The sequence below is a fragment of the Hypoxylon trugodes genome, assembly GCF_022578975.1.
Source record: "Hypoxylon trugodes strain CBS 135444 unplaced genomic scaffold F4822scaffold_2, whole genome shotgun sequence".
NCBI classification, from domain to species: Eukaryota; Fungi; Ascomycota; class Sordariomycetes; order Xylariales; family Hypoxylaceae; genus Hypoxylon; species Hypoxylon trugodes.
The window spans coordinates 2,300,684-2,321,868 of NW_026250017.1; the positions used below are offsets into that span (position 1 = coordinate 2,300,684).

Sequence of the window (21,185 nt, forward strand, 5' to 3'; positions counted from 1 at the left end):
CCTTTTCGCGGACTGTACTATCCACCAATGCGATGATGTGCAGACCTTAAACCATCGAGATTAGATAGTATTGTACCTAGGATTTCCGATCCGGGTAATAAAAAAAGAGAGTCCATTTTATGTATAATGTCATACTTGTATGTAGATAAGCTTGTTGGTGAAGATCTTTGTCTTTGTTGTTCGGGATATTGTTTTGGGTTATCCCACTTACACGTGTGTACTTGATGTGGAAATTGAAGATAGAGTCAATGCTGCATGCATATATGTGTGCTATGCTAAACATTAAAAACATTTAGAGATATTTAAGTATTCCATATCGGATAGCTTAAAGGAATTATATAAAGAAGTTACTTGCCATGAGTTGGAATGGTGGCAGGAACCAGCGCCTGTATTAGTTGTGGATAGTGAGAAGGAATGGCTTTGTACAGTGCATGTACATAAAGTAAGGTACACCTGTGATTAGTGGTTTGAAATATACAGGTATATGATGATGTACTACTATACTGTATTACGTGCATTTAGGTACTTGTATCGTATCGCACCTAACCAAGCAGCAGCAACCGGAAAGCCGAAACAAAGTCCGCTCCAATCTAATGTTTCCCTTGTATTTTTTCGCGCTGCCGGCCTAGCTACCTAGTAGTTTTGGCTTTTCTCGCACCTTTCAATTTCGATGTTATTATTTTCCTCCAACCTTGAATTTCTGAACTGACGACATGTTTTCTTCAGGCCTCAAGGCCCCATCATAAAAAAACAAAAAGAGACTGAGACTGAATTATTGTATTCGTTCGGTTCAACTTAATTCCATTTTTCTACTTTCTACTACTTCTCCAGTCATCGACAATTACCTCTATCGTTTTGTTTGGAATCGCAATCAAAATTGACTTGACATCGTTGGCACATTGGTTCAAGCTTATTCGACCTGTCAGATCTGGAAATTCTTTTTATTCTGTACTTCCTCCAAGGTGGGTAAAAAAAAGTCTTTTCTTGGAAAAGCGTCCCCCTTGCTAGTTTCTAGGTACCCAGAAATGCCCAGGGTAGGGTAGTCCAGCCTGTTCCACGAACACCGACCGACTGTTTCCGTGACCTTAGCAGCTCTCTCTCTTCTCTTCTCATCCATGCTTACCAACTCACTTTACCGTCTACATCTGTACTGTACATCTCCTTACGCTATCTACTACTACTACATGTACCGCGTACGCAACTACGTAACGCCACTGTCAACTATCTATCCCATTCATCCACTCATATCCACACATAGACGTACAATATCCCGGTTGGTCATGGATGGTACTTACAACATAGCAGCAGTTTAGATAGCTGGTCTAGCCCAGTTTTGACGTTGCCTCCTCCAAAAATTCGACGCTACCCACGCCTACGCCCCTCCCGTAACCGTTCTACGCAGTACCGGTCTGCACTAGTTAGGCAGCCTTTTGGTGGCTGACTGGGTCCCTCGGTTTCTTCCTTCTCGCTTCTGCCCTGCTTTTTCTTGCTCTCCCACCAAGCAACGCAACTTAGTAACCAAAGCAGGCCGCAAGTCGTCCGCCTAACCTACCTAACCTAACTATCTACCGCCTACGCTATCGTTTTTTTCCCTTTATTCTCGCTGGGACAACGCCTTCGTACCGCCCATCCGCCGTTCGTCCAACCATCGTTTGACCAAATCCATCCTTCTCTCCACAGGGCCCGCTCGAGTCGTCGCGTCCGCTCGTTAATTTTTCTTCCTTTGATAGTCTCGAGAATTAAACCTCCATAATCTTTCCTCGCCGGTCCTACGTGTGACTGATTATTCCGACCCGCTCTCTCCTCGATCTGTTCCTGTCCTCCCTATTCCGCACGACCTGTTTCCAGGCCGTTACGCTCGTTACCACTTTCCAACGTTTGGCTTTTCTTGGGCTCCTCTCAATCGTTGCGGATCGGCATCTCTGGGAAAAGACATACAGTACAGTAGGGTTAATCCTGCAAGCCTCTTTTTGCTAGTAGAAACAAGGGTTAAATTAGACGCTATCGAATCGCTGTGCGTGCCATTCTAGCGGCCGCCTCGAATGGGCCACTGAGTCGCCAAACAACAAGCCCGATCTGCGCCAATACATTTCCTTCCCGCCGCCAATTCCTCAGCTGGGTACCGAAAAGGCAAAGGCTGCACGGAGTGTCAGTATCGTGAATTTGGAAAAGGAAAAGGGAGAAAAGCCGGTTTTCAGGGACGTGAGACAGCCATTGCGAGCCGTCGTACCCACGTCGTGTCAGTGGGCTCGTGGCCGTGGTACAGGGCTACTTGGACTCATTCCGACGCCGTCGTGAGTACGTCTGCACGATACACAGGCACACAGAGACAGGAATTTCAGAAGGGGGCCCTAACCCACTAGTCCCGTCTCCAAAATGGCTCCAGTAGCGCCGCGTCTAAAGATCCTCTCAGGTTCGTTGATTTCCCATTCTGTCAACTAGATTCCCAACATTCATCTCAAGTTTTGCTTCTTGAGCCAGCCGTCTGTTTTTCCCTTTAGGTACTACCCGTTGTCGGAAGGAACGGCAAGCCTTTCGCTCGTTTCGTTTTCGCTTGTCTTCCATTCTTATACTCTTATACTATACTATACGCTCGTTTTCCCCACTCTACTTTTGAGAGTATCGGCACGTTGGCATATGCCTCGAGCCTTTCGCTGCCATGGCTGACAGTGAGCTAATGAGAATTTGTACAGTGGGTGGAAATGCTGTGTCGGCTTTCTTGTCCTGGAGGCTTCAGGCTACGAACGCTTGCGATGTAACCCTTGTCTGGAAATCGGGATTCGAAAGCGTCTTTCAATATGGTATTTCCTTCAAATCTGGATCGTTTGGTAATGAGCGATTCAAGCCTCGGCGTGGTAAGTCCATTGTTACCGCCAACCCCCTCTAAGTATCTAGCTCACCAATGCGTTCTTTGTTCAGTGGTCCGAACTCCGGAAGATGCGGCTCAGAATAAGGAGGGGGCATTTGATTATGTTGTCCTATGCATTAAAGCTCTCCCCGACGTATATGATCTTGCGTCCGTAATTGACGCTGTCGTCACCCCACAACATACTTGCATTCTCGTCAATACGACGCATACATTAGGCGTTGAGGCTGCTCTTGAGGAGAGGTTTCCGACAAACGTTGTCCTGTCGCTCGTTTCGAACGCTGAATTGACTCAATTGGGATCGAGCGAATTTGAGCATAGTGGTTCAACTGAGGTCTGGGTTGGTCCAGCGAATAAAAACAGTAGCATTCCATTGGCGATACAGGAGGATATGGCTCAGGCGCTCGCCATGACTCTGAGCACGGGGCGCGTTGACTGCAAAGTTTCTAGCAACATCAAACAGCAACAGTTTGAACGGGTTATTGGGTAGGTCGTTTTCTATTAAGTAAACATTCTGATCGCATACTAATCTTTTAGTCCTATCGCATTTCACCCAGCCAGCGTTATCTTCGATACACCATCTCACACAGCTCTCTTAGAAAAAACCGGCGTAAGACAACTGATTTCTGATGTAATTGACGAGCTTATCGAACTTGCTACCGCACAAGGGTGTACACTCGATGCTAAGTTCAAGGAGAACACAATTAAGGAACAGTGTGAACCCTCGGATAGTCCGAGCATCATGTGGCAGGATTACGTGGCGAGGCGACCAATGGAAGTCGAGACGTTTCTGGGTTCGCCAATCAAACTTGCTCAAAGCTCAGGTGTTAAGCTACCTCGGATTGAAACGCTCTACGCCATCTTCCACAACCTGAACATAGTGAACCAGTCCAGACCTAAGGAGATTAATGGGCTGCCAACTGTTTCTGGTTCGCCAACAGCGGCATCACCAATGCCCCGCATGTCGTCCTCAGGCCCACCACCTCGTCCAATGGCCAATGGCCACCCGAATGGAAATGGCCTGCCGATGCCTCGACCGCGGCCTAGGAACTCATCTAACTTTAGTGGTCCACCCCCTAATATGCGCCGCCCCCCACCACCAATGAATGGCGGTCCTCCGAATGGTTATAGGCCTATGAACGGCGGGCCAAACGGACATGCATCGCGACAACCGTCGCGACGCGGATCCTTCGAAGAAGCCGATCTGGGAGAATTCAGCCACTTGGTTGTGTATGAAGATTCGGCGGATGCTGGCGAAGGCGGATATAATGCTGACACTTCAGGTATTGCACTTCGCGAAAGAGAACTTCAATTACGACAGCGAGAGTTAGCGTTGAAGGAGCAAGAAATGCGTATGCGGCGTGGAGGTCCACCACCGCCAGCTGGCGGCAGAAGGCGCGCTCCTCCGGTGCGTAGTGGAGGTGGCATGTACGACGACGAGGATGAAGAGGACGACTATTTTGATCCAAATGCAGGCCCAATTACTCCAATGGTTGATCCCGACAATTTTGACATGATGAGCGTCACATCTAGGAAAAACCGCAGCAAAGCTCCTGCAAACCAAAGCGAGTTGCGCATGAATCCCGAAGGACCCGGCGGGGGAGTGCCACCTCGTAGCAGCAGATGGCGACCGGGTTTCGGCAGAAATCGTTCTAGTCAAATCATGGGTTCTGCGCCCGGCCTTCACGACAACATTCTCGATGATCCACTGATGAGCTTTACGTCTAACCGGTACGGTAATGTCGACCGAGGACAGATGCAGGCAGGATCTAGGGCGAATTCTCTCACAGCATCACATCTACACGAGCTACAAAATGGTCCTAATGGGATGAGTGGACCGTATCCAAGACGTGCCAGCCAGTCACCAGGAAACCCATATAGTCCCTCAGTTCGGGGTGCAAATGGCCGACCTTCGCCACCTAACGGCTTCGGAGGACCTGGTCCTAATGGACGCCCGTCTCCCCCTGAGGGTGTACGCCAGCCGGTTCCTAGGTATCCTCCCGGCCAAGGCAACATGGTCGCGCCACAACAAGTAGAACAACGTGTCGGGGTGAGCAATCTCCAACCACCAAACGCGAAGACAGCAAGAAGTCTGACCGGCAGTGCGAGCGCTAGCGCGGGGAGTGGTGAATCAACGCACTTAGGTTCCGAACCCTCCGCTCACAGCAGCCAAAGTAGTCTCGGTCCTCGACCTCCGATTGGGGTCCGCTAGAAGCCTCGAGCGCTACGGGGCGCAGCTAAAGATAGGGGAGGATTTGTGCATCGCTGATGTGGCACATAGTTTTTTTTTGGTCGGGTTAATTCACGTTTTTCTCACCCGACGAATCTTTTTCTCTTTGCAGGTAGGATGCTGCGACATAATCAGCATCAGGTTGTCGAATTCGTCTTAATTCGGATCACGGCGCATTCGATACGGTTAGATGGAATCGGCTTGGATTACAACATAACGACGTACACATAATTCTATTCGTCTCGGCAGGGGAAAATCACGTACATAAGCATCTTGGAAGGTTGAAGCAGTGGTTATTCATTTTTCGGTAATATTGCATTGGGATGCGGGGTCTGCTGTTGCCTCTCCTCGGAACGCATATATTTTTTATCTATTTTCCGCTCTCCCCCATGACTTCTCAGTCTTCGTCCACTATGTCGATCCGGGTATTCATGCTTCGAATCTACTTCACTTCGATCCATTCCAATCTTTATAGCGACCCTGAGACGATTACTCCAGGTTGCTTGTTAGGATTCCATCCGAAGGGGCGAGATGATCAACCAGTTAGGGAAGATATACGTGGGATATGTACGAAGTTCCCCTCTTCTTCCTCGGTGCAGATTGACGGCTAGTTGTGTGTTGCGTATTGTAAATCGGTTGGCTCGATTAGCAATTCGGAATCAGAATTACGCTGTTTAATTGGGCAAGACATCGGTGAAGCGGATCTAAAGTGCGTAAACCATCAGACACAGGTAGCCATTTGCCTGATAGAAGGATGGGTCTTTGCGCAGCGTGAGTCTGGGAGGAAGAGAGCATCATTGGTATTATGACCATACATCACACGGAGGACCCGTCCTTTCTTGTTTTATTTGTCACTTTCTGTCTGGATTCTAATATTGTAGAGACTGATACAACGCTTGGGCCTGTAGGAGATGGCCCGTAGAGTGTTGTCAGTGAACATGAGAAAGCAAAGGTGTAGGGTCAAGGTGTGTGTGGTCGTGTCAAGAATTAGAGCAGGCCATTAAGGCGACTCTTTAGAGCTAGGCTTAATTAACATGGGACCGATTATTCGCGGCAATGCAAATATGAGGATTTAATCGCGATGAAGATATTTATGTGTGAATTGTCACGTTTTGCTGCGTATTCGAGTGGTGTAACGCAGAAAGGAGGTGATTAATCATTCCAGAGCTTCAATATATTATCACTATGTTTGTAATGACGAGCTTTACTAACTCTTCCCTTTAGGTTTGGCCAATTGCCTATGTACATCTGTACTATGGAAGTTAGATATTTTGACATAGCCTATGTATGCCGATGAACTATGACGCCAAGTGGGCCAAGCTCAATGTTACTGTAGTATGATGCGCATCGTGCAGTTCGAGGCGGCGGGGAGCTCCTTACTACGTAGAAGGGGAGGGACCCGCTGAAGGCGTAACGTTAGGGGAGCTTAGGCCCGCCTAATTAGGTAGCCGAAAATAGAAATTGGTCCCCCACTCTTGCCTTGCCCCGCGCTGTGTCGAGCTTAAATTTACGCGTAATTTCACTTGATCGCGTTTCTTGACGTGGGGGTTTATGAAGGTTGTTCGGGATTGGAAAGTGTTTGCTTAAGTAGGTGCGATTGATTTATGGTATGTATTGACGGGTCGATTTATTTTATTGGTGGTTTTGTTGATGATTGACTGCATTGAGTGTTACAGATACTCGTTGAATGCTATTGCACAAGGCAACTGTTCGTGCTAACGAATTTCAATCAGTGACGAAACGAGATACGAAGTAAACAAGATCACGAGCATATCTATATTGTAGCACGAGAAGCTACCGATGACAAAACGCAATACTCCAATCTGACGACTGCATATCTTGACGATTTTAACCCAACCACTGCCTACCTATCTCGATTGACCATTCGAAGCCAGCGCCGCCCCGATATCGTAGTTCAGCGTCCACCGAACACGTAGGATATAAGCAATACATCACACATACAGAGGCGGAGATAGTGACAAGAATCATGGACCGCACAATCGCAATGCAGGGCTCGGGAGCTACGGCAAGACCTTCTATGGCACCGCAGGGCTCAACCTCTGGGGGTGCGGTCAAAGCGAGGCAATTGGTGCGCTATACCTCTTATCCCACCATCAACTTCATGGCCGTCCTCGTCTTGTGCTAACGGGATATAATAATAATAGACACATCTCCACTCGCAATTGGCCCAACTCTCAGCTAACTTAGCTGACACGGAGAATCTTCTACGCATGACGAGTGTACAAGCTGAGGCTATGCGTGGACTTGGAAGTTGGCATGGTGGGCTGTGAGTTCTCTCTAATCCTCGATATTGGCGTACTTCGATTGGTGCTGACCAGTTTAATGACGATAGGTTTATGGCGGCAAGCAAGGTACTAGGCGAAGAGTCAGTGAAGGATCAATCGCAACAAAAACCTACGAAATAGGCAGATGTGGCTAGGGAATGAATAAAATAAATCTCTTGTTTAGATGAGTGACTGCTCGGCGCCACTTTGGGACGAGGTACACCATGACTATGGGCGTCGTAGATAATTACAAGCGACGCACCAAAAGCGGAGGTAATCTGGGTTCTGAAGCTCGGCTGCTAAAATAAATCCGATGGTGGCTGTTATCGATATTGCACGTAGGCATTGCTCTATATTGCAAAGTTGGCCAGGTATGATGGATAGCATGATGATTGTCATTGGGGGAATTGTCGTGATATGCAATGATCTGCGCTCGTCTAAGTCGAATTCTTCTAGGACTACATTCTAAAGGCATCGCGTAGATGTCACAGGAATAAGAAGTACGCGGCAATAAAAAGGACATTTTATTTCTTCTTTCTTTTTTTAGAGCATTTGCATTTGGTGTGTTTCTTGATTTTAGATGATCGTGGGTCTTGCTTTGAGGCCTCACATAATAAAAGGTCGTTGCATTGGCTAAGAGTAAATTTATCACTTGTAGTGGCAAATACCCAAAGACTTGGGGTATTTGCCGGAAGGTTTTATTTACGATTTCTAATTATCTCTGAAATATGTTAAGTATCATTGCTTCTAAAAAGTGGGAGAGGATTGGAAGTAGAAAGGCGTCAGGAAGGTGAGAGAAGTGTAAATATTCGTATGGGAATGGAGGCAAAAGAAAGCAAAGGAATATCTAAGAAAAAAAAAGTATAACGAAATGGCAAAAAAGCTCAGTCGAGGAGATCGAATCCAGCGAGCTTGGCCTGAACAGCTCCCTGAACAGCTGGCCTTCTGCCGCGCCCCGCTGGATTCGAACCCTCGACCTACGAAAAACCCTCGGTGCGATCAGAGATCCTCCTCGTTAGTTTTTCTAATCCGTCATACCTTCAACCACTATACCACGACCACGTTAGTATAGTAAGTATCCGATCAGGCTTGGGGGTTTAGGAGTTAATTATCCATATATGTCACTATCTAAAGGTCGCGCAGCAACAACCGCGTATCAGGACGCGCATATAGCACCTACCACCTGGGCAGTCTCACCCACTCCCTGCCTGCAGGCAACAGCCCTTTATCAAGAGATAATTGCCCGGGAATTGCACCTTCATTATTTTCAAAATTGTCGTTCATCCTCGTCGTAGAATAAACGCGTCGCCCACCAAATTTTGAGTATTTCATACATCATCACCCTTACTCCACCCCCTTAACACAACTGCTCATTTTCGTGATTGTCAATAATTATCCCGACGAAAAAAAAGGAGACATAGTACCTTAATGACATCAGGCTAGCATTCCACTTAGTAATAGTAACTCCCCCTCTCGATTCTTCACCCGGAGAGAATATTCTTTTCAAGTGACGCCGACCATCACGTAACCACATCTACTTGTAGAATAGCACCCCATTCAACGCCGTGGAATTCGGAATTCCGGGTTATTATAAATATTAAACTTGTATAGACGCGGATAGATGTAGTTCCCGTAGATCTATGGCACCATTTATTGGTACTCGAGTTCGGCCGGTTCCCGGGACCCACTCGGAGGGTTGCGAGTAATATCACCACTCATCGAAATACCTACAAATACGCCCGTTTAGTCGCTGATCTTTGCATAATGCGCTATGGAATAACAATTTGATTCGCTTATTAATTTTGAAGTATTCGATATGGCACCAATTGTCGTTCTTATCTCCGGCGCGAACCGTGGTCTCGGTAAGGGGCTCTTAAAGCGGTACCTCGCACAACCAGACCACATCATCATCGCAGCGAATCGCGACCCGGAACACCAAACCTCAAAAGATCTTGCGGACCTACCCGCCGCCTCGGGAAGCTGCGTGATCGTGGTTAAGCTTGACGCAGTGGCCGAAAGTGGTGCGGCCGACGCCGTCGAAGAGCTGCGCGCTAAACATGGCATCGAACATCTTAATATTGTCATCGCCAATGCAGGCGTCTCCTACGTCTGGCCTTCGGTCGCCGATGCTAAGATCGAGGATATGCGCGGACATATGGAACCTAATGTATATGGCGTTGTGAGGTTGTACCAGGCGACGCGACCACTGTTGAAGAAATCGGAAAAGGAGCCGATATTCACGCCGATGGGATCTACGGCTGGGTTGGTAGGGTGAGTTGGGGCGAAATGATTGAAGTTCGATTTTCTAGAAAATGTGGATATTTTGCTAATGGAGGTCGTACAGACGTCAACAACCCCCCATTCCGAACGCAGCGTATGGACCTTCTAAGGCGGCGTTAAGTTGGATAACTGTTCGAATTAACTCCGAGGATGATTGGCTGAACGCGTTCGTTCTCTGCCCTGGTTGGGTACAGACGGACCTGGGAGATGCGGGTGCACGAGGTTTGGGGCTGAAGGAGGCACCGCTTGGACTTGATGAATCTTGTGATGGTGTGATGAAGATGCTTGCGGATTCCACCAAGGAAAAGCATGGTGGCAAGCTGGTGTGGTATGACGGCCAAGTTTGGGATTGGTAAGGTGGACTCTTAGGACAATCCGCGCTGTCGATAGGCTTGAAGGTGTTACCTTTTGCTAGTGTACGTGCGGGGAATAAACGCCACTGGAGTGAAATAACTCCTGATAGGATTATAGTATTGCGAGGCGCAAATGCATTGAAATTTTCTCAAACCCCTATTGTGACGACGCGTGCATTGAACATTCAGAAGATCCAACAGGAAGCCTTCCTAAGCACGACATAAGCATTCATGAAGAGGGCAACCAGCTATCACGAGGCACTCACCAGAGATTTGTAACAGGTGGGTATGCATTATTCCAGGTCAAAGGGTGGGGGTAGATAACAATGCTGTACTACGTCGAGGGAGCCTATAGGCCCTATCTGCTGTATAAATTCATCCAGATACCAATATTGATCTGGCTTTCTTAGGTATGTTATCATAGTCGGGTGCCAGTACTCACATATCGACCCCCTTTTCGCCCCCTTTTAACCATGAACTCCAACGATCCTTCCGTGCTTATTACCCAACTCAACGATCTTCGTGAGAAGCTATCAGGCAATGACAAGGGCGTAAGAAAAGAAGCCCTGCGACTAAGCCAGAAGCTCGCAGCATCGCTCGAACGACCGGAAGATGTGGCATTCGGTCTGGCTTATTTGGTAATTATCATGGGGCCCCAAGGCCCCAATGCAGTCTCAAGATTATGAACTTGCCTAACATTATTAATAGCCTTTCCGCTCTATGGCGGCCAGAATTGCTGTTGATCTTGATCTCTTCAAACTCGTCGTAAGCCACGATGATGGTATTACTTCTAAAGAATTAGCCTCGCTTTCGGGTGGGGAGGAACTATTGATTAGTACAACATCTTAGTTATTCCAAAACCTTATAGGTACGATCTGAATGATTTGGCTGACGCATTTAATAGTTCGGATTCTGCGGTTCTTATCGTCCATAGGTATTATCGACGAGACTGGAGAAAGAGCATGGAAACCTAACCCAATCACGAAGGCCATGGCTACAGAATGGATCACCGCAACGCACAGAGTGATGTGAGTAGAAAACTCCACCATAGTGGCATATTATCCGGATATCCTGACGACTCTCATTTGCATTTAGTGGAGGGGTTGTAGTTGAGGGAGCACAGCAGGCGCCGAAGTATATGCGGGAAAATGGCTACCGCTGCCCCGTGGACCCTCACGACGGCCCTGTGCAATATGCATTCCAAACGAAACTGAACACGTACCAGTTGATGAGCTCTATGCCGAATGCCGTGAAGGATTTTAACGTGTTCATGGAGAATAGAATGAGGGTTCGAAGTAGATGGCTTGACTGGTTCCCAGTTAAGGAATACCTACTCAAGGGAGTGGACGTTGATAAGCAGTCAGTACTCCTCGTGGATGTTGCCGGTGGAAACGGTCATGACTTACTAGAGTTCTATCAACGATTCCCACATAAGCAAGGGCGCCTCATCCTCCAGGACCTTCCTCCAGTAATAGATGGTATAAAGGGCCTTGACGAATCTATAGAGCGTATGGCCTACGACTTCTTCACGGAACAGCCTGTGAAAGGTAAGACACCCTATGCCTTCTATAGAAGTCGTACACTTATCATGAATAGGGGCACGGTGCTACTTCTACCATCATATTTTGCATAATTGGTCTGATGAGCCATGTTTGAAAATCCTGCATCGAGTCAAGACCGCTATGAAACCTGGCTATTCGAAGTTGTTACTCTATGAGAGGATCGTACCAGAGCAAGGCGCGCCAGCTGATCACTCTCGTTCTGACGTGGTAATGATGACCATTACCGCAGGAATGGAAAGGACTGACAGCCAGTGGCGAGAATTACTTGAGAAGGCTGGGTTTGCGATTTTAAATATTTGGCCTCCTGTGGAGGAGGATGCTGAGGGTATCATCGAAGCCATGATTATGGGCTAACCGTGCCTCATTAGATGTCTTTAAATGTCTGGGTGAATGCTGGAGGCTAAGGGAAGGCGAGTCTGCAATTTTTATCCTTCTAATCACGAATTGGTGTAATGAAGACCTTAACAAATAATTGTTAGAGACTCGGGCGGATTGAAATGCTGAAGCTGTGAGAATCTTACTGGTGAATATACCTGCTGTAACTCGAAGGGGGTAGGCATGCTACACCACGTTCGATGAGACCGCTAATGGAAGTCTGGTCAAATCTGATTGGATGCTAGAATAAAGTTAGCTGCAGTAGCCCTATTTCCATGCCTATCCAGGTACCCGGAGCAAGATAGCCTATAGTGCTCGGTAGCTGACATCTGGGGATCTAAAGAACTGCAAGACATCCCATAGGCGTCGCATTTGCTGAGAATATTTCCTCTGCTAGGAGCGCAATTGATGCGTATATTTAACCTCTGGCATATAATAAGCCAAAAACGCATGGAATTGACCGCGAATCGTGATATAGACGAAAGCGCCTCGTCGTCCCTGACTGACTGCGATTACGATTGTGTTGGAGTTTCGATTTCGCTGATGCTGTCTTTAATCATAGGGTTGAAATTGCAACCATCGGCCGGCTTGGAGCCGCATCGGCATTGCCCAATTGTTCGGCCGCCCTGATCTAACTAGCCAGGCTTATAACGGGTGGGTTGGAGTTGGAAAGACCAATACGCGGATATTCACGTCCGTAATACTCGTGGGATTACCCGCCGCCAAAGATTATTAGTTTCCAAGTAGATTGGGGCCCGTGTTGGCATGACATCGAGCTTTAGAATGCCTTTGAACAAGGCCATCGCCAGCACTATCTTGGTAACGGTGGGGGCTGGGTGTGTAGTGCGATGCATCGCTCGCGACCCCGACACGAGTCGTATCATAGATCGGGCGTTGACGCAAAATGAAGATCGATTACAGTGGTGTATTAGCTGCGCCGATCTCCTTTAGATTAACATTCGGACATTTGCTCGCATACCCTCGTACCCCGTAGAGCTTTTGACCCACTGAAAAGATATCCGCGTAAAAAGCGTAGTTTTATTGGCTCACAAAACCCACACTAATCCACCTTGGGATTCCGCGTAAAGAACGCCTCTTTATTGGCTCGCACTTGAATACGAGATGACCGGTCTGTATGCGTATCGAGGTAGATCTAGCCCTTGGTGTAACTCATAGATGCAGAGGCTTAGTATCAAAGCACGATTCAGGTTCTCTTGAATCGAATTACTAGTCCGCCAAATGTTACTGCCTAGATACGCGTACATGTTAGATTCTCCATATCAAGATAAACTAGAAAAAATGATCATAAATACCTTAGACGCCTTGCTGTTCACCATGAGAGGGATGAGCGCTCCTTATTCTCCCCTCTTCATATCATAGCGACAGCGATTGATTTTCTCTATTCCTTAATTCCGAGAAAGCGTCATTGAGAGGATCTCCATTTGTACGCCCGCCATGGCCCAACTCGAACCGTACGTAGGTAATTACTACCTATGGCAATATCTCCCCTCGATACCAGCAGCCATCATCTTCGTCATCCTATTCGCGATCCTTACTGTAGCCCACGCCTACCGATTGTTCACAACTCGATCATGGTTCTGCTTACCATTCGTTATCGGAGGCATAAGTGAGTTCCTAGAATCGTTGATCTCGAGCCGAGTGCGGTTTTGCTAACAATCTTAAAGTGGAGGTAATAGGATATTGCGCCCGCGCAGCAGCACACGACCGAACAGGCGAACTCACGCCGTATATCATCCAAAACATCCTGATCCTCCTACCACCGGTCCTATTCGCCGCTTCGATTTACATGGTATTGGGCCGCGTCATTCGAGTCGTAAATGGAGAAGCCTACTCATTCGTCCGCGTCAACATCTTGACTAAGATATTCGTGTTGGGCGATGTAATATCCTTCTGCGTGCAAGGTGGAGGTGCTGGAATCATGTCGCAAGGCGGGAATGTAGACTCTGGCGAGAAAATCATTGTCGGAGGTCTAATCATCCAGATCGTCATGTTCGGCCTCTTCATCATCACGGCTGTGATCTTCCAAACCCGATACCAGAAGAATAAAATGGATGCTGCGGTCTACGACGGCACGGGGTGGAGAGCTACCATGCTCATGTTATACGGAGTGAGCGCGCTTATCATGGTCCGAAGTATCTTCCGAGTTATCGAATTCGCAGCCGGCCAGGACGGATATCTCCTTAAGAACGAATGGACCGTTTATGTTTTCGACTCAGTTCTGATGTTGACTGTCATGGTGCTATTTTTCGTGTGGTACCCAGATAACGTCAAGCCTGGCCAACAAGCTCATTTGTTGAATGCGAACGGAACAGAAGTTAACCTTGCCGAGAGAGGCCAGAGCTCGGGTGGAGAATTTGGTGGTTCGAATTATTCGAATTATAAGTGAACAAGTCTTCGTTGTGTGTTCGGTGGCACATATTAGATTTGTTTGAGTTGAGCCTGCTTTTTCGAGCGATATGGTTATTGTTGTCAAACTAGAAGGGTCTTATGTTGGATAGATTTTGGCGTATTGGAATAACTGGTCATCTAATATGTACTTGGACTGTGTATAACTAATACTTAGAATTAGATAGGACCTTGTATAGAGCAGAGTTATTACCTATTATAACTTACCTATATCCGGGGTAGTATATACTTAACTCATAGCTGGAGGGCAGTGTCAAAGTGGGGCTTGTTTCCGTGATCCGTTACCCCTGACTCGGCGAGTCTAATGAAGCGATAACTTGCTCCGCCACAATTTTTTCCATCCCATAAAATTTCCTTATATTGCTGCCTGCAGTCACAATAATAATGGGTGATTGATTTGTTACGATAATTTCCTGACGGAAGGGTAGACGAGAGGAATCCGGGATGCCGCCGCGTCGAACTCACCGAAAATCTCGTGCAGGCTGTTCTGAATGTAAAAGTCGCCATATCAAGGTAATAAATGAGGTTGAGTACGAAATAAGAGCGCGTTACTAACGATTTGATATTTTAGTGTGATGAGACTCGGCCGGCCTGTAGGAATTGCTCGATTAGTTGGAGGAACTGTTCGTTTTTATTATCGCAACCGAAACTTCCAATAGGGAGAGATGCAGTTCAATCAGATGCATCGCCCGCATCACAGCAATCTTCCGAAACCAGCCCGAGCTGCACAATCCAGGAAGCCAATATGACACAACTTGAACTTTTTCGCCATGCTGTCATCAAAGGGGATTTCGATCTCCCTCCTGCGCCGGAGGAGAGCGTAAGAATGGCACCTCCCAGCGTGGCCATCGAAACAGCAATGTCTTACCCATTTCTTATGAATGAGGTGCTAGCTTTCGCTGCGCTTCATCTTTCCCATATTAAGCCCGAAAAGGCCCAATTTTATAAACACCACGCAGTCGGTTTACAGACTCATGCGCTGGGCATCTTCAATCGTGAAATGACCAAAGTCACTGGCGAAAACTGCATGGCCATACTGATATTTACCTGGTTTATGACCTTGCATACCATCTTCGAAACTACTGAGTCCAAGGATATATACGGTTTTCTAGATCGGTTAATCCATTCCATGCAGCTGCATCGCGGGGTACGGGCCGTTACCGCGGAGGCGTGGCATATGATGCTTGATTCGGACATGGGTTATGTGCTACGCGAAGCCACGAAATTGCTTGATTACGTGGACTCGGGAATCCACACTGATGAACTCAAAAACTTCATCTTGGGCTCAACGACACTGAAAGATGACGAGAAAACGGTATGTAAATGTGGACTGGAAAGGATCCAATGGTTTCTAAAGCGAACCGATGGCGGAAAGAAACAAGACCCTTCTCGATCAACTATGTTCGTATCGATGATGTCGTGGCCGGTGATGATTGATGCTGATTTCCTTCGGCTCATATCCGAGAGAGTACCGGAAGCTCTTCTTGTGCTCGCTTATTATGCTATACCACTACATCTCTGTCGAGATATATGGGTTATTGGAGAGGCAGGTCAATTGCTGATTCAAAGTGTCCGTATGCACTTGGATGAAAAGTGGCACAAATGGCTGGATTGGCCAGAGGAGATAATGAATAATTCAATATAAAATATATGACATATTATTTAAGATTGGACAGTTTTCTGGTAATGTTAAGTTTGGCATGTTGCATTGGGATTGGACATTGAAGAAGAATAAAAGAGGAAGATGCTCACGCGTGCGACCGCGGGGGGATAAAGATAACACCAGCCACAATTACCTAAGGAGGAAAGAAAATTCCGAAATCCGGGTAGCTTAAGCCACAAATGCAAGCCTTACCAGCCACCTCTGCAGGAAATCCCGATGGAACTCGACTCGTCAGATAACAACGAGGAGGCTCAATCCCAATAATCTCACCTCTTTTTTACTTACCTACAAATGATAATAGGTCAATTGATATCATCTTAATATCTAGTCCCCAATTGGGCTTTATTTGAGGCATTTTTATGAGTTCTTTATCCCATTGAATAGATGTCGCGCGTCTAGCCATTGGAATTTTGCTTCATCCGTCACGGTAACGATGGCGAATCTCCAGCTTGGGTTAGAAGTAGTTTTCTACCTCTACCCAGTTGGATTGTTCGTCGCGCTATATTCTGGCCAAGCCATCGCGTATAGATACCGAAATGTCCCCAAAGCCCCCGCCACCGATGTCGCCGGCGCGGAAAAGATCAACCGATTCTATGCCAGAATATTATGGTGCTTGCAACTCCTCTTAACTCCTCTGTTGGTCAGTGCTTCTACTGTTACAATCGTGGAATACTTCAACCCCGCTAACTTCTTCCAATAGCTTGCTAGTGTGATATTAGTGCTTCGCGATGCCTTATCTAGTCCGGATGAAGCCGATGAGAATAAGGCGGCTTTCCCATATAGTGCTTACCTGGTCCGTTGATTATACCTTGAACACCCAGACACTGGCCCTTGAGCTAATCCGCTGGTTAGGCATCTTACATAGGAGTGTTACTCTTTTTTCTGGCTGGCCTACTGCCCGACCCAGACGGTCCATGGTCACCCACTGTGTCTCATAGCTACGCCTGGGTCATTGGCATATTGTTCGACTTTGTCATCAACGCCGTCTTCCTTTCCGAACATGAGCTGATATCGCTCCCGTATCCCGTGATCAACTCACTGTTTAGCTTGGGCATGGCCAGGGTGGCGGTGCTTGCGCTTATGGTAATCGTGTTAATTCGGCGGCAGTACTTACTACGACCCGAAAGAGGCTCTGCAGCTGAAGGTCGGTCCCTACTTGAGAGTGGAGAGGGACCCACGAACGGTTATGGTGGGGTCAATGGCAATTCTGCGGCCCGCACGGCCAAGAAAAGGTCTGGCCAGACTACCAGCTGGTTCGATTACTTTGTAGGATTCAAAGTCCTGTTTCCGTACTTATGGTAAGTGATATATGGTTTTCTTAGGACGATATTCAAGTATTCCTTGTTTTAACCTTCTTTAGGCCGTCCGATTCTCCACTCCATCAAGCTACGGTCATCGTATGTGTTCTACTTTTAGTCTGCCAAAGTGAGTTATGCCGGACGAGACCCACCCCTCCACACATTCGCGGGCCATACTAACTTTTGGGATAAGGATTGGTCCAAGTTGCTGTCCCGGTTCTCCTCGGCAGGCTTGTCGATGCCCTTGGCTATGGCAAAATACCTTATAGGGAAATTGTACTTTACATCGTCTTCCGGGGTCTTCAAGGTAACCAAGGTCTCATCGGCGCCGCTCGATCAGTTTTGTGGATACCCGTATCGCAAGGCTTATTCCGACGACTATCATGTGCTGCTTTCGAGCATGTCCTCGGCCTTTCTATGGACTTTCATCTAAGCAAACGTATCGGTGAGGTGACGAGCGCTCTTGGCCGCGGTGCTGCGATGAACACATTCTTGGAAAACTTCCTATTTCAGGTATTCCCAATGTTGTTCGACATCTTCGTGGCGGGCGTGTATTTCTTTTTCCAGTATGATGCGTTCTACACTCTCACCGTATTCATAATTATGTGGTCTTACATCTTCTTGACCATTTATATGGCCAAGTATAGAAGCACTCAAAAACGGGATATGGCAACCAAAGCCCGTGAGATCGATGCTACCAGGTACGTCCACGGCGTCCTCTTATTCTGAAAAGATCTGCTGATATAATATAGGACGGATGCCATCATGGCATACGAGACTGTGCAACATAACTGTGCTGTAAAAGCTGAAACGGACAACTTTAGGAGCCAGGTTACTGTATATCAGCGAGCCGAGCGTCTTGTCCAACTATCATTGAATCTCCTCAACGTGACCCAGAGCTCTGTTTTCACCTTAGGGACGGCTTTGATAGTGGCTATTTCCGCATACAAAATATCTCATGGCCAACAGCGAGTCTCTGATTTCGTCACACTGATCACATATTTCGCGCAGCTTCAAGCCCCGCTGGGTTTCTTCGGAACGTAAGCAAAACCCCGCACTGAATGTTCTCAGCTATTGGGATCAATGATTGACCTTCTAAACTGCCAGTTACTACACGATGCTTCAGAATAATCTTATTGAGGCGGAACGTATGCTCGATTTGGTAAGTAATATCCTTGGCGATTGCCGCCTAAGCTAATGCGCCTCCAGTTCAAAGAAACCTCCGGTGTTGTCGAAAAGCCCGATGCATCTAACCTCGACTCATGCGAGGGTGAGATTGAGTTCCGCGATGTAAAGTTTTCCTACCAAGGAAAAGAGGCAGCGTTAGATGAAGTAAGCTTTACTGTCGCGCCTGGAACCAAGACTGCTCTCGTCGGAGAATCCGGGAGCGGGAAGTCAACTTGCTTGAAGCTGCTGTACCGTTTTTATGATGTTGGTAGTGGTGCTATCATGGTTGATGGCCAGGATATTCGTGACTTGAAACTCGATAGCGTCCGGAAACACATCGGTGTCGTCCCCCAGGACACGGTATTATTCAATGCATCCATCATGTACAATCTTCAATACGCAAACCGCAATGCGACCGAAGCCGATGTTTTTGCTGCGGCTAGAGCAGCCAATATCCACGAACGTATCTTGGCTTTCCCCGATGGTTACGAAACAAAAGTTGGCGAAAGAGGCCTCAAATTATCTGGAGGCGAACGTCAACGAGTAAGAACAATACCAACCCGCTGATACTGCTGTACATCATATACTAATCACTACATTGTAGATTTCTATCGCACGCGCACTTCTAAAAGATTCCCGCATCCTACTTCTAGATGAGGCCACGGCGTCCCTCGATTCCCACACCGAGAAACAAATCCAAGAAGCTCTTGAACGGGTAACAGCCGGTCGCACAACCGTTACCATAGCGTAAGCTTAGAAGCAACCGCTTTTATTGTACAGTCGCTAATTTTGATTGATCCACAGGCACCGTCTTTCTACCATTACGACTTCAGACCAGATCCTGGTGCTCCACCGCGGAAAGATCGTCGAGAGAGGTACCCACGCCGAGCTCCTGGAAGCTCAGGGTAGATACTACGCGATGTGGCAGAAACAGACCACGACAGAAGATAAGAAAACCGCAGGAAACGAAGCCGATAAGGAGGGAAAAGAACAGGCCTCGGGGGCAAATTAAAATGATATAGAATTCTCAACGGCGTATTAGATGCGCCTCGTTTCAACAGATGTAATAGATTTCATAAATCGACCCATAAAACCCAACTTTTGTCTCTAACATTGTCCATCCTTATCTATTAAAGAAATGAAAATAAAAAGAAGGTTGCCCGAAGAGAAAGGTTACAACTTCTGTATCAACGTCAAGAAATGACTTCGGAACGCCTCCGCATTGACATCGACAGCGACTTTGCAATTAGGAATCGGGGGCGATTTAGTCTCCAATCGATCCGCAATCAAAACACCCCGCGCCTCACCATCCCCCGTGATAACTGACACAGCCATATCCCTATATTCGCAGATACCAGGCTTCGACACAACAGCTACAGCTAAGGGGTCGTGCATAGGTATCGAATCCGTCTTAGGCCTACCCGGGAATCGGTCTACCTGGTAGTTTATATACTTAATCGTAGCATCCCCAGCGAAAACCGCGAAACCCGAAGAAGATTTCTGGAGCGCCTTGGCGTCGTCCATGGTCAATCGGACTTTATAAGTACAATCTAATCCGACCCATCGCTGCGGTATTCCGGATCGCAGGACGGTGCGCGCGGCTTCGGGGTCGGAGAATACGTTGAATTCCCCGGGTTTGGCGCGTGAGTACATGGTTCCGAAGAATATGCCGCCCATGATTACGAGTTCTTTGATTGCAGACTTGATGCGGGGCTCGAGGAGCAGCGCGAGGGCGATGTTGGTTAGAGGGCCGATGGCGACGACGGTTATTTGGCCGGGGTTGGCGAGGATGTGCTCGGCGATGGCTACGGGGGCGTAGCCCGGATTTGGAGGCCGCGCGCTGTCTTTTAGGGCGAGGACATGGTCTGCGATTTTGTGTGTTTGGTCTGGGTGGATGATGGGCGTAGCTGATCCTTTGACGAGGGGTGTGTCCTTGATACCGAGTCGGTTGAGCAGGACACCCGTTAAGATTGTAGCACTCTCAACATCCGTGTTGCCATTCACCGTAGTGATTAATTCCAGCTGAATGTCTGGGTCCGCGTGTGCCAAGGCGAGAGCGAAGCCGTCGTCGACATCCGCTCCGGCGCCCATAGACAGGTCGGTATCGAGGATAATACGTGTCGGTGCCATTTTGCGGTATGATGAGGTATAGTTTCCCAATAGTTCCTCGTTGATCGTTCGATCTGATTTATTCGCTCGTGCAGCCTTACTTAGGTTGGACAAGTAGGTAGGAGATTTCTAGTCCCTTATGTGTCCCTTACTTTTCCCCAACCCGCTCTATATCACTTCTCCGACAACGGGCGCAGGCGGCTTTTTCCAATCTCTGCCCTGTAGGTGTGTAGTACGGCGTCGTTAGCCTCAAGCAGGCTCCCATTACCGTGCGGGGGGAGGGGTGGTGGGCAGACACTGAGCCCAGCCTACGAAGCTAGTCATTAACTAGCGAAATGCCCCTGAAATTCGTGAGCACCAGGAGGGACTTAACAAAATCATCGCAGTACCGACATTCTCATCTTGATAGCTCGCGATATCGCGAATTATTCGAATACCTAGATGATTAAGTTACTTGGGATTTCAAGAGCCTCTTTATAAAAAACTTTTAATTCGTTTGGAAAATGAAATTCCACACAGAATACGAAACTTTGGGGAAGCCTCACATCAGTCTGTGACGGAGACATGAAT

The 21,185-nt window shown here is 47.6% G+C and overlaps 8 protein-coding genes and 1 pseudogene across 9 annotated transcripts; 7 read left to right on the forward strand and 2 right to left on the reverse strand.

Moving 5' to 3' along the window:
* The first annotated feature begins 2,419 nt into the window (after nucleotides 1–2,419).
* On the forward strand, nucleotides 2,420–5,249 carry F4822DRAFT_128035 (ApbA-domain-containing protein). Its single transcript, XM_051452666.1, has 3 exons — nucleotides 2,420–2,855; nucleotides 2,920–3,352; nucleotides 3,404–5,249. Exons 1-3 carry the CDS (start codon nucleotides 2,660–2,662, stop codon nucleotides 5,076–5,078), a joined length of 2,304 nt encoding a protein of 767 aa, XP_051318174.1. The 5' UTR covers nucleotides 2,420–2,659; the 3' UTR covers nucleotides 5,079–5,249.
* Nucleotides 5,250–6,601: 1,352 nt separating this feature from the next.
* Nucleotides 6,602–8,018, forward strand: F4822DRAFT_390924 (DASH complex subunit Hsk3 like-domain-containing protein). The gene is made up of 4 exons (XM_051457077.1): nucleotides 6,602–6,703; nucleotides 6,773–7,185; nucleotides 7,262–7,383; nucleotides 7,450–8,018. The coding sequence occupies exons 2-4, from the start codon at nucleotides 7,084–7,086 to the stop codon at nucleotides 7,520–7,522; spliced, it is 297 nt and encodes a 98-aa protein (XP_051318175.1). The 5' UTR covers nucleotides 6,602–6,703; nucleotides 6,773–7,083; the 3' UTR covers nucleotides 7,523–8,018.
* Nucleotides 8,019–8,330: 312 nt separating this feature from the next.
* On the reverse strand, nucleotides 8,331–8,443 carry F4822DRAFT_t40 (annotated as a pseudogene). Its single transcript has one exon. The product of its transcript is annotated as a tRNA-OTHER (tRNA).
* A 754-nt stretch (nucleotides 8,444–9,197) lies between these two features.
* Nucleotides 9,198–10,017, forward strand: F4822DRAFT_425612 (NAD(P)-binding protein; the record flags this gene model as incomplete). Its single annotated transcript, XM_051460367.1, has 2 exons — nucleotides 9,198–9,652; nucleotides 9,726–10,017. 2 exons carry the CDS (start codon nucleotides 9,198–9,200, stop codon nucleotides 10,015–10,017), a joined length of 747 nt encoding a protein of 248 aa, XP_051318176.1.
* A 470-nt stretch (nucleotides 10,018–10,487) lies between these two features.
* On the forward strand, nucleotides 10,488–11,930 carry F4822DRAFT_425613 (putative O-methyltransferase; the record flags this gene model as incomplete). The annotated part of the gene is made up of 5 exons (XM_051460368.1): nucleotides 10,488–10,652; nucleotides 10,723–10,849; nucleotides 10,919–11,042; nucleotides 11,110–11,561; nucleotides 11,611–11,930. The coding sequence occupies 5 exons, from the start codon at nucleotides 10,488–10,490 to the stop codon at nucleotides 11,928–11,930; spliced, it is 1,188 nt and encodes a 395-aa protein (XP_051318177.1).
* A 1,249-nt stretch (nucleotides 11,931–13,179) lies between these two features.
* Nucleotides 13,180–14,527, forward strand: F4822DRAFT_390948 (RTA1 like protein). The gene has a single exon (XM_051457078.1). It carries the CDS (start codon nucleotides 13,759–13,761, stop codon nucleotides 14,356–14,358), a length of 600 nt encoding a protein of 199 aa, XP_051318178.1. The 5' UTR covers nucleotides 13,180–13,758; the 3' UTR covers nucleotides 14,359–14,527.
* A 48-nt stretch (nucleotides 14,528–14,575) lies between these two features.
* F4822DRAFT_128590 (uncharacterized protein) lies at nucleotides 14,576–16,249 on the forward strand. The gene is made up of 2 exons (XM_051452670.1): nucleotides 14,576–14,891; nucleotides 14,950–16,249. The coding sequence occupies exons 1-2, from the start codon at nucleotides 14,823–14,825 to the stop codon at nucleotides 16,021–16,023; spliced, it is 1,143 nt and encodes a 380-aa protein (XP_051318179.1). The 5' UTR covers nucleotides 14,576–14,822; the 3' UTR covers nucleotides 16,024–16,249.
* Nucleotides 16,250–19,599, forward strand: F4822DRAFT_128197 (uncharacterized protein). The gene is made up of 10 exons (XM_051452667.1): nucleotides 16,250–16,681; nucleotides 16,742–16,834; nucleotides 16,894–17,339; nucleotides 17,402–17,466; nucleotides 17,533–18,040; nucleotides 18,092–18,379; nucleotides 18,447–18,501; nucleotides 18,549–19,049; nucleotides 19,111–19,253; nucleotides 19,311–19,599. The coding sequence occupies exons 1-10, from the start codon at nucleotides 16,475–16,477 to the stop codon at nucleotides 19,516–19,518; spliced, it is 2,514 nt and encodes an 837-aa protein (XP_051318180.1). The 5' UTR covers nucleotides 16,250–16,474; the 3' UTR covers nucleotides 19,519–19,599.
* On the reverse strand, nucleotides 19,408–20,844 carry F4822DRAFT_128781 (Inosine/uridine-preferring nucleoside hydrolase domain-containing protein). The gene has a single exon (XM_051452672.1). The coding sequence runs from the start codon at nucleotides 20,634–20,636 to the stop codon at nucleotides 19,680–19,682; it is 957 nt and encodes a 318-aa protein (XP_051318181.1). The 5' UTR covers nucleotides 20,637–20,844; the 3' UTR covers nucleotides 19,408–19,679.
* Nucleotides 20,845–21,185: the final 341 nt, after the last annotated feature.

Coding starts and splice junctions, on each gene's coding strand:
- F4822DRAFT_128035 (XM_051452666.1), top strand. CDS start 2,660: ATGGCTGACAGTGAGCTAATGAGAATTTGTACAGTGGGTGGAAATGCT. Junction 2,856..2,919: donor GCGATTCAAGCCTCGGCGTG/GTAAGTCCATTG, acceptor TTCTTTGTTCAG/TGGTCCGAACTCCGGAAGAT. Junction 3,353..3,403: donor CAGTTTGAACGGGTTATTGG/GTAGGTCGTTTT, acceptor CTAATCTTTTAG/TCCTATCGCATTTCACCCAG.
- F4822DRAFT_390948 (XM_051457078.1), top strand. CDS start 13,759: ATGGTATTGGGCCGCGTCATTCGAGTCGTAAATGGAGAAGCCTACTCA.
- F4822DRAFT_128590 (XM_051452670.1), top strand. CDS start 14,823: ATGCCGCCGCGTCGAACTCACCGAAAATCTCGTGCAGGCTGTTCTGAA. Junction 14,892..14,949: donor GTAAAAGTCGCCATATCAAG/GTAATAAATGAG, acceptor TTGATATTTTAG/TGTGATGAGACTCGGCCGGC.
- F4822DRAFT_128781 (XM_051452672.1), bottom strand. CDS start 20,636: ATGGCACCGACACGTATTATCCTCGATACCGACCTGTCTATGGGCGCC.
- F4822DRAFT_390924 (XM_051457077.1), top strand. CDS start 7,084: ATGGACCGCACAATCGCAATGCAGGGCTCGGGAGCTACGGCAAGACCT. Junction 7,186..7,261: donor CGGTCAAAGCGAGGCAATTG/GTGCGCTATACC, acceptor TAATAATAATAG/ACACATCTCCACTCGCAATT. Junction 7,384..7,449: donor GGAAGTTGGCATGGTGGGCT/GTGAGTTCTCTC, acceptor TAATGACGATAG/GTTTATGGCGGCAAGCAAGG.
- F4822DRAFT_128197 (XM_051452667.1), top strand. CDS start 16,475: ATGGCGAATCTCCAGCTTGGGTTAGAAGTAGTTTTCTACCTCTACCCA. Junction 18,041..18,091: donor CGTGAGATCGATGCTACCAG/GTACGTCCACGG, acceptor GATATAATATAG/GACGGATGCCATCATGGCAT. Junction 18,380..18,446: donor CCGCTGGGTTTCTTCGGAAC/GTAAGCAAAACC, acceptor CTAAACTGCCAG/TTACTACACGATGCTTCAGA.